This window comes from Anabrus simplex, chromosome 1 (assembly GCF_040414725.1).
Source record: "Anabrus simplex isolate iqAnaSimp1 chromosome 1, ASM4041472v1, whole genome shotgun sequence".
Lineage (NCBI taxonomy): Eukaryota > Metazoa > Arthropoda > Insecta > Orthoptera > Tettigoniidae > Anabrus > Anabrus simplex.
Genome location: NC_090265.1, coordinates 639,570,615 through 639,589,290, shown reverse-complemented (window position 1 = coordinate 639,589,290; position 18,676 = coordinate 639,570,615). Strand labels below are relative to the sequence as shown.

The 18,676-nt window shown below is 37.8% G+C and overlaps 1 protein-coding gene across 1 annotated transcript in view; it reads right to left on the bottom strand.

The window, feature by feature from the left end:
• The window catches only part of LOC136884538 (uncharacterized), a 399,078-nt gene that overhangs the window by 181,341 nt on the left and 199,061 nt on the right, over positions 1–18,676 (bottom strand). The window contains exon 8 of the mRNA XM_067156823.2: positions 11,872–12,378. Within this exon, the coding sequence (XP_067012924.2) occupies positions 11,872–12,378 (507 nt within the window). The remainder of the gene's footprint in view (positions 1–11,871; positions 12,379–18,676) is intronic.

Below are 18,676 nucleotides of genomic sequence, written 5' to 3'. Positions count from 1 at the left end.
ATTATGAGCTGTTGACTACAACTGACTTTCTCACACACACACACACACGCACGCACACGCACGGACGCACACACACACACGGCAATTAAAAAACGTCCAAAGAATAAAACAAATGAAGATAAACCACTTGACTAAATTAATATGAATTACCAACACATAACCTCAATGTTGTATTCCTAAAATATGTACAAGATATGATACATGACATTTTATTTTTTATGAGAAAACCTCAACATTCCAACACAGGCACTTAGAAAAATTTTGACCAATTTACTCATTCGGACAAATATTTCAGATTCCCTATGGCAATCAACATCTGTATCAAGTCAAATAGATCGAGTCGAAACTCGAAGGTGCGAGTTCCAACATTCGCAATACATGCTTTAAGATGCGGATGCCAGTCCACTTCCTGAAAGATTTTAATGTTGTCTTCATTAGAAAGGAATTTCACTTTTTCCATATCGGTACCTAGGCTATCACAAGACAAATATGCACCACGCTTGTCAATTTCACACGATTATGTTCCTAATCCAGATATAGGCTAATGTGAAAAAACTTCACTGCAAGCACAAATAGGGTTATCTTGAACTAGTACCAATAGGTAGCGCGCGTGTACTACTCGGACTACGCCATTCCACCTTCATTTGTTTCAGGGCTTAAAGGTTACAATATCGCTGTCATTTAATTGACTCATAAGTACTATTGTGGTATCCTGAGATTCAATAATAATGCCAGTTTACTGTTGTGTGCCACTGTGCAAAAACCGAGGCATGCCATTTTCGTTCCATCAGTTTCCGAAAGATGTGAAACTTAGAAAACAGTGGATACATTCAATCAGAAGGAAGAATCTTAAACTGAGCCAGATTACGAAGAATGATAGAGTCTGGTCAGCACATTTTAGCATCGATGATTATAGAACGACGTTATTAGGTACGTAGATAAGTATGTAAATGATTACTAGTACGCCTATAGTCTATTTAACATTAAATGTGTTAAAGTGCGTGTAGAGGTACAGCAGAGAGGTACATGCACTTGCATTTATATTATCGTTCGAATAACTATGAATGTTTTGATTTTGTAGGTGAAAGGTCGCGGTTGAAATTACATGCAGTGCCATCTGTATTTCCCTGGACTCCTGACACCAGCTCAGATGTAAAGACGAGAGAGGTTAGGGCACGTAACAGAGGAAAGAAGGAGGATGATCTGATGACAAGGCAAGACACAGCTGTGCTTCTGGACACCAATGACTTACCTATAGCAACATTTGAAGAGTGTCAGTCATCTAGTGTTAATGAAAATATGAACCTTCCATTATCAAGCGGTACCGGTTAACTTATTTAGGGATCTTGCATGCCAAACCAAAGACAGTGAAGGTGTACTTGATATTGAAAGACTTCTAACAATATCTGGTGCAGTGTAACTCTTCACATGTTTTGACAACAGAGATCATTCTTATTTAGTGTTTCAAGCCCTGGGAAGGGGTAGATTTAGTCTGCAGGTATTTCCAATTTCACCAGAATACTGTTTCTTTTTAACAATGATGAAATTGAGAATGGCCAAAACAGATAAGGAACTTTCATATGATTTTGGTTTAAATGTAACAACAGTAAGGCTAATTTTTTCTGTATGGATAAATTTTATGTATTGCCAGTTCAAAAAATTAAATATTTGGGTTGATCAGAAGGCTGTGAGGGAAAACTCCCCTATGGAATTTAAGAAGCAATATCCTAACACAAGAGTAATTTTAGACTGTACTGAAATTCCAATAATGAAGCCTAAGAGTTCTAGTGCCCAAGAGGAAACATTTTCTACGTACAAAAACTGTAACACTGTGAGGGTACTGATTGGAATAAATCCATCAGGATTTGTGTGTTTTATATCAGATGTGTATGGTGGATCAGTTTCAGACAGGCAGTTGTTCATAAAATCTAATATTATTGACTTGTTGGAAGAAGGTAACTCAGTAGTGGTTGACCGAGGATTTCAAATTCAAGACCTACTTTGCTCAAAGGGAGTAAGTGTAAATATTCCACCCTTCTTGAAAGGGAAAGGGCAGTTCTCCACCATGGAAAATACCACGACAATGAGAACTGCTTCCAAAAGAATACACATTGAAAGGGCTACAGGCTTAGGAAAAACATACAAAATTCTACAAAGCTTCACATAAGCAAAGTTCCTCTGTCAGGTAGGATTATTTTTGTACGTTACATGTTGTGCAATTCCTGGAGATCAATCATGTGATACCTAGTATGTATTTATTTACAATAAAATGAAGCCTACTAAAGCAAAACATGGTAGGTAGACTATATTATGTTACAAGTGAGCAATTGCTGGAAGCATGATATAATTGTTCATTTCTTGTTCATTTATACCAAAGGCTCATGGACCTAGTTCTCCATTAAAGCTGGAATAAAATACTCATAGTAAAATTTCTCAAGCTGTGGTAGCATTTCTTGAATAAACTCCTCATTCCTCTCAATATTTATGATTACCATATCAACAGCTGTGTAGACAGCAAAACTACAGAACTGTCTATCAGTGATAAACAACTGTCCTTGCACTTGAAAATAATAGTTGTGTGACTGCTTTAAATGTATGCCATCTTTGTCCTCAATTAAATAAGGTGCAATACTGGCAGATTTCAGTTCCAGCACTCTGTCATTCCCAATGAGTCCATCACAACTTGTTGCTAGATAGTTTTTGGTGCGATGAATAATCAACCCACATTTGGATACACTATGATCTGTAATTTCTTCATACCTCCTCCTTGCCAGACATTCCTTATCCAAACCCCATTTCATAAATTTATTTTGGTATTGACTACCTGCAATTATTGTATGGGCCAAAGTTTTGGCATCTTTAGTGTGGCATATTCTACCAAAATAACTTGCAGTTAGCCTGTACTTCCTTTCCTTGTACCATAGTGCACATCTGGACTGCCCTCTTGTTTCCCTTTCTATATCTTTTATGGCATCCTCAGAGACATACACTAACTCAGATAAATAATTTGAGTTTGTGTCTGTTCCATAAAAATGATCAGGTGCAACAGACAAGATGTTAACATTTGATTTGGGAAGTGATGACAAATAAGACAGTTTCATTCCTGAATTTTCAATTAAATGTCTCACATATGATTCATAACTTTCCTCGTTTCTGAGTGAGGCTGGTCTTGGATCAAAACATAACCGTGAACCTGTTGCTATGGGCAGATTTGACACTTTTACGGGACTTCCATGTACTTTCCTTTTTCGTGCAGGCTGGTGAAATGTTTGTAAAACGTCAGTTGGTGTTTCTCAACATTTTATCAAACCAGTTTTGCTGAAGTATTCAAGGGCATAACAAAGGGCAGCAGTATAGTTACAACAGGCTTTGGGTCCAATACCTGCTACACACAACTTGCTGCTAGAATGCCAGAACCACAGCGATCTAGTATCAACTTAACAGTGTACTCTTTGTTTCTGGTGAATTGCGATTTCACAGAAGACAGTACAAATACCCTATCACGCTCAAACACACGCTTAATGATTTTAATGAACTTTTCATTAAATAAATTATATCCGGCATCACATAACGACTTGTAATTCTTCACTGGAGCTCCATCAATCTCGGATTTTCTGAAAACGAAGTAGTCCATCAAGTGAATATGTGATAATTTCATATGAGGCAGAAAGGAGATTGATAAATCTTTATAAAGTTCATGTCACTTGGACATATAGGCCTACTGGTAACCCTATTTTTTGTTGGTGTCTCTGTTGTCCGATGTATTCCCATTTTCATATAAGCCCGCAATCTAGAAAGAACAAACATTCATAGATTATTATAGTACCAGTGTGTACGGTACTGATTATATCCCTGCATTTATTATTTAAAATACTTGCGCACAGACAGCGTGTAAAACATCTCTATCGTACCTTTGACAAAGCTCTTGTTTATTACCACCAACTCTTCCTCCTCGCTTCCTCAACTCTTCTTTTAAAGTGATCATCTTCATTTTATCTATGTTCGGATAAATATTAAATACGGCACTATTGGCATCATCCATATTCTCATTCATAACTTTACTATGCATAACCTAGGCCTAATCACGTACTACATGTATTGAAAAACAATCTCATTCGGGTCCGAGTAGTACACTCGTGCCATCTAGCGGCAAAAGTTTGCATAGGATAACCCTATAGGCTCACTTTTTCTGTAATCACCCAATTGTGGTCACGGCTCTTACCCGCGTTGTAAATCATGTTTCTTTCACAAGAGATGACAAATAACATTTTTTAGGGCTAGGAAAAATGTGATCGTTTTTGTAGTAAGAGGTAATAGTGAAAATTTGTGACCTGACATGTTCATATGTTCCTAATCCAGATATAGGCAATCGTATCACGTGACAGATATTCTCTACACTTCACTCTACCACTCAACACAAAATAAATTTTTGACTTTCTGAATGGAATGCGAAATACGAGCACAAATAGACTTACTGTGTTATTCAGAGATCTTGCTGCTAACCGGCAAGCAAAACTGAACATTCCTGTATAATAAGACTATAAACATAGAGTAGAAGTCTGATATAGCGAGTACGGCATATAACGAGACCTCCGCTATAACAGTTTGCTCCCCGAACGTGCAACTTATCCTGTGAAGTACAGAAATTTAAGACCTTTTTCTCTAATCATGCAACTGTGGTGACGGATCTTACCCAAACTGGAAATGACTTTTGTTTCGCAAGGGATGACACATACTATTTTCAGGGCTATGAAAAATGCGATCGTACTAAGTGGCAATAGCGAAAATTCGTGACACTGTAAACAAGGTATTTTTATATAGATTTAATAGGGTGAGAATCGGGACTTCTAATTTACTACGTGCTAAGCAGGAAAACATGTTAATGACGAACACAATAATGACATTTCACTGTATAATAAGACTATGAACATAGAGTAGAAGTCCGATATAGCGAGTACGGCATAAAACGAGACTTCCACTATAACAGCGACTTTTTCCTGTCCCTTCAAAATTCCTATATTAAACTGTGTATCATCCTTCGGTTACAGCGAGAGCCCTATCACTGACACATCCGTTATTACGAGCGATTAAGCACGCACGATTGTTTCCATTACTGATATTTATGCACCCCAGCAATTATAATGCATGCGATCGATTACCTTCGGCATCGTTCCTCGCTATGTGCACTAGCGAGTTCTCTCATCAACATTCGAAGGCGATGTCGGAGTCGATTAGTAATACCCGTCGATTGTTGTTCTGTAAAGAAAATTCGAAATGAAAGAGAACATATTTTTGTAATACATGCATAAAGAACGTGTTCGATAACGGTTGTTAATACCAAATATTTCAGATTCCCTATGGGAATCAACATCTATATCAACGGTTGTTAACTCGTTAAAAATTAAGGCTGACTAAACGACCGCTTAATTTTGAGGCTAAATACTGCAATTAAGTAAGAATGGGATACACCTTGAGATATGGCAGAGTGTTGAATTGATTTCAGAGGTTAGTTTATATTTTCTCCGCCTGGTTAAATTACGGAAAGGCTATTATGAAAATTTAAAGCGAGAAGGTTTCTCTACTGGCGCTTGAAGTGCGTTTTCATCATACGTATAGTACGGTAAAGTTTGGATAGGTGACGCTGTTTGCAACAAATGCGATCGATCATCTTCGGTATGGTATAGTTTTCTCACTTTGTGCATTTGCAAGCTCTCTCGTCGACATTTAAAGGCGCTGTTGGAGTTGATTAGTAATACCCGTCGACTGCTGTTCTGTAAAGAAAATTCGAAATGAAAGATGATAACATGTTTTCGTAATAAATGCGTAAATAACGTGCCCGATAGCAGTTGTTAACTCGTTAAAAATAAAGATTGAAGTAAACGATATCTTGATTTTAATGTTATATACGGAAATTAAGTAAGAATGTGATACATCTCAAGATATGGCAGAGTACATCACGGATTTCAGAGGACATTTCATATCTTCTCGCGTCTCGTTAAATTTCGGAAAGGCTATTTACATGTAAATTTTTCGCGAGTAGGTTATCATTTCTCTACACGCGTTTCAAATATGTTTCCATGATACATATACGGTTAGGTTAGGACGCCGTTTGAAGAAGAAAACTGAAGGGTTTGCCACAGAAACCTTTGGAGTGATACCGTATTCCTCCGAATCCAAGACATTTTTTCTCAGAATCTCATATGAAAACTCGAGGGTTGTCTTGCATTCGCGGCATGACAGTAAGTTAATGGATACCACTGGCAACTACCGCGGTAACCACGCTGCTTCTTTTCACACGCGCACAAAACTCGTTGACAATAAACGACCGTCTCTTTACTATAGCCTACATCACTAGCCGCGACAACCGGTTGTACAATCCCTGTGTGTAACGTCACTGGATCTCAGGAAATAGTGAAGAGAGTATGGTGTTCTATTAGCTTCTACAAAAACGTTTCTCAAATCTGCAGAATGGCATCAAAACATGTAAGCCTTTGAATTCTTAGAAAGGCCATAGCTACTTAGTGGCAGAGTTATAACACGTCTATTGTACTTGACGCTTAGTAAAATTAAGTTTTATAGACAGCAGGAATATTTTCGTGATGGATAGTCGTATTGTAAAGATACGTGGAAAAGGTATTACAGTAGAGTAAATTAAGGTATTGCCGGCAAATTTTCAACGGGTTCTAGTCGATATTATGATGCAAAGTTAATGGTTATTAAACACTCAGAAATGTAGAATAATTGTGCAGCCGCACATAGGCCTAACTAAAGCAAATATTTGGCGTTAGCGTGAAGACAAAGGGCTAAAAAAATGTGTAACATACTGTACAAGAAATGCATTCAGTGGTCCGCAACAAGGACGCTTTAAAGAAGTTGAGAATGAAATTGTGAGGTATGTGCACGAAAAACGCAAGGGGGGAATGGCCATACTGTTACAAGTGATAAGATTTAACAGCTTCATTTCAAGTAATACTAATCCCGTATTGACTATAATCAATCAATGAATATTCAAGATAAACTTAAATATTATAATTAAGTGGTCCACCTATTCAATACAATATATGAGGCGGTCCGTTCCAAAACTCGTCTTATCCATTTTTTTAAAAAGATGAGTTAGAGGTAGCGTTGCCTTCTTGGTGATAGTTCTATCACAAAATTAAGCTCCAAAACTCGCCTTTTCCCATATAAATCTGTCACCAAACTTAGGCTGTTGTTCCATAACTCACCTTATCCACGGCGCTTGTCGTTCCAAAACTCGCCTTATACAATCAACCAATAGGAAGGGATAATTTCAGCACGTGACTCACGCTACAACTTACCCGCGTTTTATGCCATTCTTTCCACTCTTTGAATTGTTCTTGAAAGGTGTTAGTCTTTCATGCAGTTTTGTGCTGTGAATAGAGCGTATTAAGATGACGGAAAATATTGCTCCGGTTGCGGAAGGTAAAGGGAGAAGAAGGAAGAGTGATCCTGATCATGGAGAAAAACTAAGGAAAAAAAAGACAGGTTTGCTATGAACGTTACATCCTAATAGTTTAGTTGAGAGCTGCTACTTTTAAAATACAGTGAAACCTCATAACATGTTTCCTCAGGGAACAATCTTGTCTACTGGAAGTATTTTAATTTTGTCTTCATTAGTTAACGACATAACAATTTCTCTTCTACATCTCAACTTTCTTGTCAGAACACTGAATACACAAACCCATAGGAACAAGGTGTTATAGTATTCACAAACTCGAAGAGCTTCAAGGTCAAGCTACCTGCTTGTTATCTCACAAACTTCGTCCGTCCTGTGGCTTAGACAAGAGATCAAGGGAGGTTCACATTCCACAAGGGATTGACAAAGAATGCTTTCAGGGCTGCGTAAAATGTTATCACACTAAGCAATAAAACGTATGAGGAAGGAACGAGGTTTCACTGTAATGAGAAGTTGCATGCTGTTGTATTATGAAATCTTAAACATCAGCAATTTTGCGATATACAGTACCTTGATGAGAAATCATTCATTTTCATTGCAGGCATGGGCCTACTAGTCCTCCAGACTACCCACAATGTAGTCACAATGGTCCAACCTTCAAATGACGTAAATTGCGGATGATTGACATTCAGCAGTTTCATGGAAACTTTTATGAATGTAACAATAAGATTCAACAAGATATATTCATTTTAAAGTATCTGAGTATAGAGAAGCCCAAAAGGGAAAGAACTGTCAAGGAGGGAAGTTCAAGAAAAGGTGTCAGTGTTCAGTACTATATAAAACTTGCTAATACAGAACAATTTCACATTCAGGTCTGCCAAAAGACATTCTTAAATGTATTGCATGTCAGCAAAGATCGGGTTCAGAGGATTGCCAGAAATCACTTCACGACAGGGAAACTTCCAACAGAAAAGAGGGGAGGGGATAGGATCAAACCAGAGTACACTGAAAAGAGGCACTCCGTGAAACGTTTCATTGAAAGTTTGCAGTGTTGTGAAAGTCACTATTGCCGCGGAAAGTCACCGGTCAGACAGTATCTACCCGGAAATTTAAGCATCGCTAAGCTTTACAAAATGTATAACAACAAATCGCCTGAAGAACTCAGGGTGAAGCGGTGGTTCTTCCGTGAAATTTTTACGCGTTGCTACAACATAGGATTCGGAACACCAGTTACTGACGCTTGCTCAAAGTGCATAGAGCTCAAGGAAAAAATTAAACTTGAAAGTTCGAACGTAGCACTGAAGAATGATTTAATCTTGGAACTTAGAGTACACAAACTAAGGGCTGCAGCTTTCTTCAAAAAGCTCCAAGAAGAAAGGGACAGCATGGCAATATTTTCATTTGACTGCCAAAAGAATCTTGTGAATCCAAAAGTTCCAGATCAAATTGCATATTACAGTCGTCAATTGTACACCTATAATTTTACCATTGTGAGGGGTACCTCACATGCCAAGTTGACAAAGGAGAATGTTTTTACATACACATGGATGGAGCATGAATTCAAGAAGGGGTCTAATGAAACGTCATCTGCAGTTTACCATCGGTTATCACAAACTGATTTGTCAAACTTCACAACTATACGACTTTGTGCGGATGGCTGCGGAGGACAGAACCGCAATTCTACAATGATTGCAATGTGCTCTTATTTTTTGACACACACAGCTCCGCCTAATATAGAAAGTGTTGAATTGGTCTTTCCTATGACAGGCCACTCATTTCTGCCCTCTGACAGGGTATTTGCTCAAGTCGAGAGAGAGATACGAGAATGCCCTATAATCTGTAATCCAGCAGAATATGAAGACATCTTTAGCAAACATGCTGAAGTCTTCAAGTTTGGCAGAGACTGCTCGGTGAACAATTGGAAAATGTTTGCTGAAAATATGATGAAAAAACCTGCATCTTGGCGCTTTGAATTTTCTTCAGTGAAACGATTTGTTATTAGCAAAGACTCACTGGGAAATGTCACCCTTAGAGGAGAACCTCATTACAACTCAAGACATCGGTTTAGGAAAATCGGTAATGAAAAAGGGAAAACGCCTGCGAGATATGCTAATGCCACCTGAATTATTGCCAGGAGTAAACTTGGATCCCGCCAAAGTAAAGGACGTAAAAAGTTTTCTTGAAAAGCATTTTGGAATGGATTGGGAAAGGAATGAGTTGCTTTCTTTTTATCAGAATCTGTTCACCTCAATTTCCGTAGACGAAAACAATCTTGTTGAAGAAGCAGAAGTTCTTTGTGATGGATCTCAAGAGGAGGAAACAGATTTGAGAGTTTGATTAACAACAAAGTGATGTTTTATTGTTCAAGTTACTTCTATTGTGAGTGCAGTGTAGCCTATAAAGGAAGAATTCTCTCCAAATACTATGGATAGGATGTAAATATGATAAATCATACTGTTGTGTTTAATTTATTAGTGAATATCATTATACTGGTAGCAAAAAAGTGGAATAGTGTACTGGTGAGTTTTATTACAACATTGTATTCCCAATTCTTTCATTTTCCTTGTTTTAAAATAAGTTATGTGAGGTAATATATTTTGATTTTTTTTTGGATGCTCCAAAACTCGTCTTATCCAAAATACAAATGTAATTTATTGACGTTCTACTAATTATATTTATAATTCTTCAGTAAGGCGACCCTATGACACTGGACTTGAACGCGTCGTAATACATTTAAGCAAGTGAGACTTATATTACAAAAATTACAGGTTTTTCGCTTTTCCTGAAAAATCACTTATGGTGGATAAGACGAGTTTTGGAACGGACCGCCTCATATAATTTATTATATCTAGTACATGGTTCGTCCCCTAAGGGACATCATCAGCTAAGTCATAAGACAGATCTGTCTTATGACTTACAATTTTAACGAAATTTCGAAGATCTTATTTTAAATGTCAAAAATTTTAATGTGTCTTTTCAATTTTAATATTTATATCTGATATATTAATGTTAATTTATTATTATTATTATTATTATTATTATTATTATTATTAGCTGAATTTAGCCGAACCCAGAAAGCAAGACGTGCGTGTAGTGATAGCCGATTATATCTGACGCTGAGTAAAAGTAACAGGTTTATAGACAGCAAGAATAATTTTCTGGTGGATCGTCGCATTGTAGAGACGCATGGAATAGGTATTGCTTGCAAATTTTCAACGGGTTCGCGTCGGTATTATGATGCCAATTTTAAGTTAATGATCCTTAAACCCACGGAAATAAATAATTGTGCAGCCACAAAAAAATACGGCATGACGAAAGTTAATGTTCGGCGTCTAAAAGTAGTCTAAAAATGCGTAGGCCTACTATACAACAAAGGCATTCATATTATTTAACAAAGTACTTTTTGAGCCTGATTTAAATTTTTGGAAGGAAAAAGTGGGGTTCATCTTGGTTTCGGAGAAATACGGTACTATTTTTTTTTTCGAATGAAATTAAACATACACTTTGACGTAGTATTGAATTTCGAAAAATAACAAACAAGTAAGCCATAGTGTGGATATCATCTGCGGAAATGCAACTTTTGAACAAACTTATTGCCGTTTCATGCCAATTTTAATGTGCATGGTGGGTTTTCCGACTTTTATTAAAAAATTGGATATAACGACAATCCGTTACAGCGAGTAATTCTCACTATAATAGACTTCTACTGTACTTTTGTAAATATTTTGATTAATGATGAAATATGGATTTGTATGACCAGTAACACTTGTGTCATCCTGTTAAAAGGGGAGGAGGGGGGATGTGTTTATTTAAGTCTATTAAAAGAGACCAGAATGGAAATATGACATGGTAGAGGAATCTGAACCATACTAATAACCATACATTTCTTCCATTCAAGAATAAGCTTTTAGCGCCCCCATGAAACAATTTACCTTCACCTTCATCATACGACCAGAATATACTAATATAATGAATGCTGCAATGCAATATATTTGACAAATATGTTTAAAGAATAACTAAGCACTCACTGTATTACAAAATCTTAAAATGCTTTCACCATGCTGACATATGTATATTAAAGACAGCAACGTTCAAATTCAGCCATGAGCACTGAAACTGTGGAAAACTTTCTCTCTTAACACAGACCTGTTTGGGAAGCTATGATACATACAGAAACTGGAAAGCTTCTTATTTAATAGACAATTTCAAAGACAAGGCCAACACCTTTTGTGAACCAGTATGCCCCCTCCTCGCACTTCTAATCATTATATTTTAAAAACTGGAACCAAGACCAAAGATGGTAAATGAATATCACCATAAGCTTTACAGTTTATTTAGAGATTTCTTGAGCTTCCGAAGTAGCCAATCAATAGACAGATCTCACTGTACCCTGTTGCTGATTTAAGGCCTAACATTTAATTCTTCCTGTATCTAAAAATAATAGCTCTACTTACATGAAAAGTCTTGAAGGGAACTACAGCTCGATGAGAAGAAAAACCCTTCAAATACAGTCTGATTAACCTCTCACAAGTTCTGGACACTGAACCAATTGAGCTGTAGGCATTTGTCCAAATCGCACTCACAATAAGAGGTCGAGTCTCTTCCTGGATTAACGGCGAGGGTCTAACACGTGATGTCTCTTCCTCGATTAACACTGAGTGTGAACGAGAACGCAAATCATGCTTCACTAACCACACAACAAGATCACGCTCCAACACATCAACAATAAAGCTGAACACAATAAACAGTCTTCGGAGTCTGTCCTTAATAGATAAATCATTATAACAGTGCCGTACAGGTTTAACTTCTGGATCCATAAATGTCCATTTAATGCCATCTTCAGTATCAACCATTGCAGAAACTGACGGGCGAGGAGAATTTACTTCACCTGTTCTATTCAGTTCTTCCTCTAGTTTGGAAATGATGTCATCAAATATGCCTTGTGATTTCTCCTTGCCATTCTGTAAATACAAATGAACAAAGATAAGTCAAACTCAAAACTCATAGGTAAATCTATTCACAGAACCACATCACAATGGTTACCTCTCTCATCCTATTTTTTGAAGTAAAAATTAGACATTATCCGACTGGTTTCCCTGCAGATATATTACAAGTCCATTCCATTCAAATATAATGCATGTTACATCCCCTTTCTTATAGTTACACATAATGACGCATTGTAGAAATTAAAAAAGAAAGAGAGACACACACATCTGCCTGTTTTGCCCACAGAGATATTGCAAGTCCATTACATTCAAATATAATGCATGTTATATACCATTTCATAGATTTAATTTTTTTTTTTTTAATTTGATTTATGTTGCATCGACACAGATAGGTCTTATTCATCATAAGAAGGGTTAGGAAACGGCGAGGAGTAGGAAGGAAGTGGCCGTGGCCTTAATTAAGGTACAGCCCCAGCATTAGCCTGGTGTGAAAATGGGAAACCAAGGAAAACCACATTTAGAGCTGCCGACAGTGGGGTTCGAAACCACCACCTCTCGAATGCAAGCTCACATGGCGCGACTAACCACAAAGCCACTAGTTCGGTTGAGGCATTGTAAATATCACACCCAGCGCAATCAGAAAGATTATAAAGTGATGATAATAATAATAATAATAATAATAATAATAATACACTGGTGGGGAAAAAAAATCGAAACACCATGAAATAAGGAATGCAGAAGACTGAAATTTTGGCAATGTATTTGTCGAGATAACATATCTAATTGATTAAAGATATAAGACTACAGGTTAATATCTACGCGAGAAAAGCCATCACAAATGTACCATGCTGGTCCATTAATAACCGATGTAATCGCCTAACTATTGAATGCAGGTATGCAAACATGCATGCATTGTGTCGTACAGGTGCCAGATGTCAGCTTGAGAGATAGAGTTCCATGCCTGTTGCATTTGGTTGGTCAATACAGGAACGGTTAATGCCGGTTGTGGATGACGCTGGAGTTGTCGACACATGATGTCCCATACGTACTCGACTGGGGACAGATCTGGGGATCGAGCAGGCCACGGCAGCATGTCTACACTCTGTAGAGCACGTTGGGTTACAATAGCGGCATAGGGGAGTGCATTATCCTGTTGGAAAACACTCCTGGGAATGCTGTTCATGAATGGCAGCACAACAGGTTGAATAACCAGATGGACGTACACATCTGCAGTCAGGGTGTGTGGGATAACCACAAGAGTGCTCCTGTTGTCATAGAAAATTGCTCCCCAGACCAGAACTCTTGGTATAGATCCAGTGTGTTGACACCGCAGACAGGTGGAATGCAGGCGCTCACCTGGTCTCCTAACCAACACACGGCCATCACTGGCACCAAGGCAGAACTGGCTTTCATCGCAAAACACAATGGAACTCCACTCCATCCTCCAATAAGCTCTCGCTCAACACCAGTGAAGTTGCAGGCAGCGGTGGTTTGGGTAGTTGGAATGCACATCGCAGGGCGTCTGGCTCAGAGCTGTCCTTCAAGTAACCGATTTTGAACAGTTCGTTGTATCATTGTGGTGCCAACTGCCGCTCGAATTGCTGCTGCAGATGCAGTCCACAGCCATACGCTGAATACAACAGTCCTCCCCTTCGGTGGTTCCACGGGGACGTCTGGAGCCCAGTCTTCCTCGAAGCGTACCTTCTTGTGACCACTGCTACCAGCACGCATGCGCAGTGGAGATATTCCTGCCAAGTAGTTCTGCAATTTCTGCAATAGCGCAGAAGGAAAATCCACATTCACGTAGACCTATCATACGAAGTCGTTCAACCACAGTGAGCTGTTGATACTGGCCTCTTCAACGTCGTAAAGGCATTCCTGACCCACTCACAGTCAATCTGTCCAATCTCACAGGTAACTAAAGCTCTCGCACAGTACAGCCCGTATTTAAAGCGAACCTGATGCGCAGCGTCACAGGGCTGCAACTAGCGCCACACTAATGCGACTTGCAGGAAATTTGAATCAATGTGATCTTTCGGATGTATAAATATGCCTACCTACATTTGCTAATCTAGCACAACTCCTTCTTGGTGTTTCGATGTTCTTTTTCTGCCAGTGTAATAATAATAATAATAATAATAATAATAATAATAATAATAATAATAATAATAATAATAATAATAATAATAATAATAAACGTATATATTCACTGCAGACTGTTCAGCGTTCAGGTTGCAAGCCTCTGTAAATTTAATAATCGCCATCACAATCCTCTACTTGTAACTGGTTTTGAGGCCTAGTTTAGTTCTATATCTCTTATCTTTATATCGTTAGAAACTGAGTCTAACCATCATCATCTTGCTCTCCCTCTACTCCTCTTACCCTCCATAACAGAGTCCATTCTTCTTTTAGGTAACCTATACTTCTCCACTAGTCTCACATTACTCCATCACTGAAGCAGGTTTATGCCAACAACTTCATCCACTACTAAGTTCATTCCTAACAGCCTTTATTTCCTCATTCTGAGTATCCTCCTGTCATTGTTCCCACCTGTTTGTACCAGCAATCATTCTCCCTACTTTCACGTCTGTTACTTCTAGCTTATGAATAAGTTATCCTGAGTCCACCCAGCTGTCACTCCCATAAAGCAAAGTTGGTATGAAAACAGACCGATGTCTGGGAGCCGACTTTCTTCTTACAGAATAATGTTGATCGCAAGTGCGAGCTCAATGCATTAGCTTTGCTACATCTTGATTCAATCTCACTTACTATACTACCATCCTGGGAGGACACACAACCTTAATACTTGTAATTACCTATCCGTTTCCAGCTTTGTATCCCCAACCTGACATTCAATTCTCTTGGATTTCTTATCTACTGACATCAATTAAGTCTTCGAGAGGCTAATTTTCGTACTATACTCGTTGCACCTATTTTCAAGTTCCAAGATATTACACTGCAGGCTTTCGGCACAATCTGCCATTAAGACAAAGTGGTCAGCATAGGCCAGACTGCTTACTACATTTTCACCTAACTGAATCCCTCCCTGCAACTTAATACCTTTCAGCAAATGATCCATGTAAACTATGGACAACAAAGGTGACAGATTACAGCTTTTTCTAACCCTGTAAGTTCTCTGAACCAAGAACGCATTCTATTATCAATTCTCACTGCAGCCCGATTGTCAACATAAATGCCTTTGACTGATTTTAATAATCTACCCTTAATCCCATAGTGTCCCCCCCCCCCCCCCGTACGGCAAACATATTTTCCCTCGGTACTCTGCCATATGCCTTGTCTAGATCTACGAAACATTTTTCAATTACCTGGTGCATACTGAAAATCTGATCCTTACAGCCCCTCCGTGGTCTGAAACCTCACTAGTTTTCATTCAACTTCCTCTCGACCACTGATCATACCCTCTCTTCAAAGATACCAGTGTACACCTAGCCTATTATACTGATCATTGAGATACCTCAATAGTTTTTGCAATCCTTTCAGTTCCCTTGCTTACAGATAGGGGCAATTACTGCTTATGTCCAATATGAAGGTACCTTACTAACATTCCATGCTAATCTCATTACTCTATGAAGCTATTTCATCCCTGCCTTTCCACTATTCTTCACCATTCCAGATCTAATTTTGTAATGTGGATAAGTGAAATTCTATTTCTTGGAGCATATTTAACCTGTGTATTGGGAAACTATTCCTGCCTAACCATCCTTTATTTGGTGAGCCTGTTTAACTGATAATTCTATGGTTCCTAATTATTTAAAATATGTGATATGTGTGCCCATTGCATTTTCTGACGTATTCCAAAATGGCGTCAGAGTGGAGGTATGGACCACACAGGTCAGAATTACATGAAGTGAACTATAATTTACAAGTTCACATGAGGCCAAGACCGAGTAAAGAGCACACAATTTCAAAGGCTGTGAGTAGAGAACATATAAATATCAAGTGGATTGTTTGAAAAGAAACAAGTAAATATTAATACATTATTATTATTATTATTATTATTATTATTATTATTATTATTACACTAACCAATCTGCCGAGATACTGGATGGACAGGAAACATTTCAGCTGCGTCAGAAAAGAAAGATATTAGCCAAGTTAATCGAAATACTCAGTTATTACTTGTTCTAAAGACGAAGATACGGTGTAATACACAGTATTCAGCGCAGAAGAAAGGCATCGCGGCGTGAAATAAGGAGATTTGAATTAAATATGCTCACAAACTGGTCAGACAAGGAGCGAAACGACACATTGAAGCTTATTAAGAATAGAGATTGGGGGACAGAAAAATAACCAAGAATCATTGCCAGGAAGAAAAAATAAGAGATTCTTGAGCCTTAAAGAGTATTATATAAAATTCTATACAAAAATTAAGGCAAAGATAAGATCAAAGATACATTGAACCCAGTGTTAAATATTTTGGGAAACGTCAGCTCAATAAGCAATTACGAGATATTCAATTTTCAAGAAGCATTAAAATAAACTCTTACTTGTTGGGATTATTAGCGCAAGAGAGAAGATAATTATGACTTGCTAAATTCGAGGTGGACCGACCTGGAAGTGAATATGTAACCAGCCAGCCAGCCAACCAAACCTGATGAAGGAGAGTACTCCAGCTGACCCATAGTATCCAGCTGGCCAAGGACTACAGATGTAGTGCTGAGAGCTAAAAGTCGCCACAGCCAGTGAATGACAAGCTAAGTTTGCTAAATTATAGTTCTTAATTAAGTTAGAATGTAGTACCAAACCAAACCCCATGGCACTACAGCCCTTGAAGGACCTTGGCCTACCAAGAGACCGCTGCTCAGCCCGAAGGCCTGCAGGTTACGAGGTGTCGTGTGGTCAGCACGACGAATCCTCTCGGCCGTTATTCTTGGCTTTCTAGACCGGGGCCGCCATCTCACCGTCAGATAGCTCCTAAATTCTAATCACGTAGGCTCGAACCAGCCCTCAGGTCAGGTAAAAATCCCTGACCTGGCCGGGAATCGAACCCGGGGCCTCCGAGTAAGAGGCAGGAACGCTACCCCTACACCACAGGTAGAATGTATTAACCTCATGACATTTATAGTAATTGTGAAGTATTTAAGATAACAAGTGACTCACTGAAGAGCAATGATTGAATTATATATTACGAGGTTAAGTTGTGATAAAATCGATATATCTCGAAGAAGTGATTATACATGTATTGAGTGTATTATGATAACTGATGAATTTATGATTATTTGCGAGAATAAGTGTAGATTTTACACAGCAGAATGAGAGTATATGCACGTATTAGAATTCTTAAATGGGTCTGGAAGCTGAACATGCTTCTTAAGCGTCATAATGGAATGATATGGAAAGGAAGTGTAGATTATAAGAGTTATTCCTTGTCGATGTACGTCATGAAATGGTATTATGGCATACTAAAGGTTAAATATTATTCTGGAAGATGATTTATGATCCAATAAAGTGAATATAAATGAAATGAAGCTTAATACGTGGTAGGAATTGTGTTATATATGAAGAGATTATGATATGAAGAAAAATGGTAATGTTGACGTTTATAATTGACTGAAATGAGCAATATATAGAAGTGAATGGAGTAATATGAAGGAATTGAAATGAAGTGTTAGGAAGATAATTGCAGCAAAGACGTAATGATGGATCAATTATAAGAAGCAAGTACATGGAATGATTAATACTTCAAGGGATTATCGTAAGACAAGGTAGGAATGGCTAACCCAGACGTGTATATCAGAATAGATGGCTCCTGCTATATTAAAATAAGGCTGTGTTGTAAGGAATTATCCACAGCAAATATCATACAGAGGTAATACACAAATTGAAAGATGAGATGTGTATGTAGCTGTGTTGAATAACATACACATTAGAGATAATATTGAGCTATCATATTAAAATTGAGAGGAGTCACATAACTTTTCAACACAAATAAGGCTTCATGTAAAGTCAAACATGGAATAAGAGGATGAAATAATGGCTGATTAAGAACTAGTAGAGTTAGTAATAAGGTTTAGATTATTTATTTGTGAAAGATATGTGATGATTTTACGAATACACAAACATAAACTAGGATGGTAGGTGCCAAGATTATAAGTGGTGATAGGTGTTAGTAACCTTAGCATATCATTCAATGGAGATAACGGAGATGACAATATTCATAAGAGAATTTACATTGCATAACTTGAAAGAAAACATCTAAATATGAATCATGTGTTATATGAATCAATGATATGATTGATTTTTTAAAAATTTGATTATTATTTAAATAATGTGATTGATTAATATTTACATC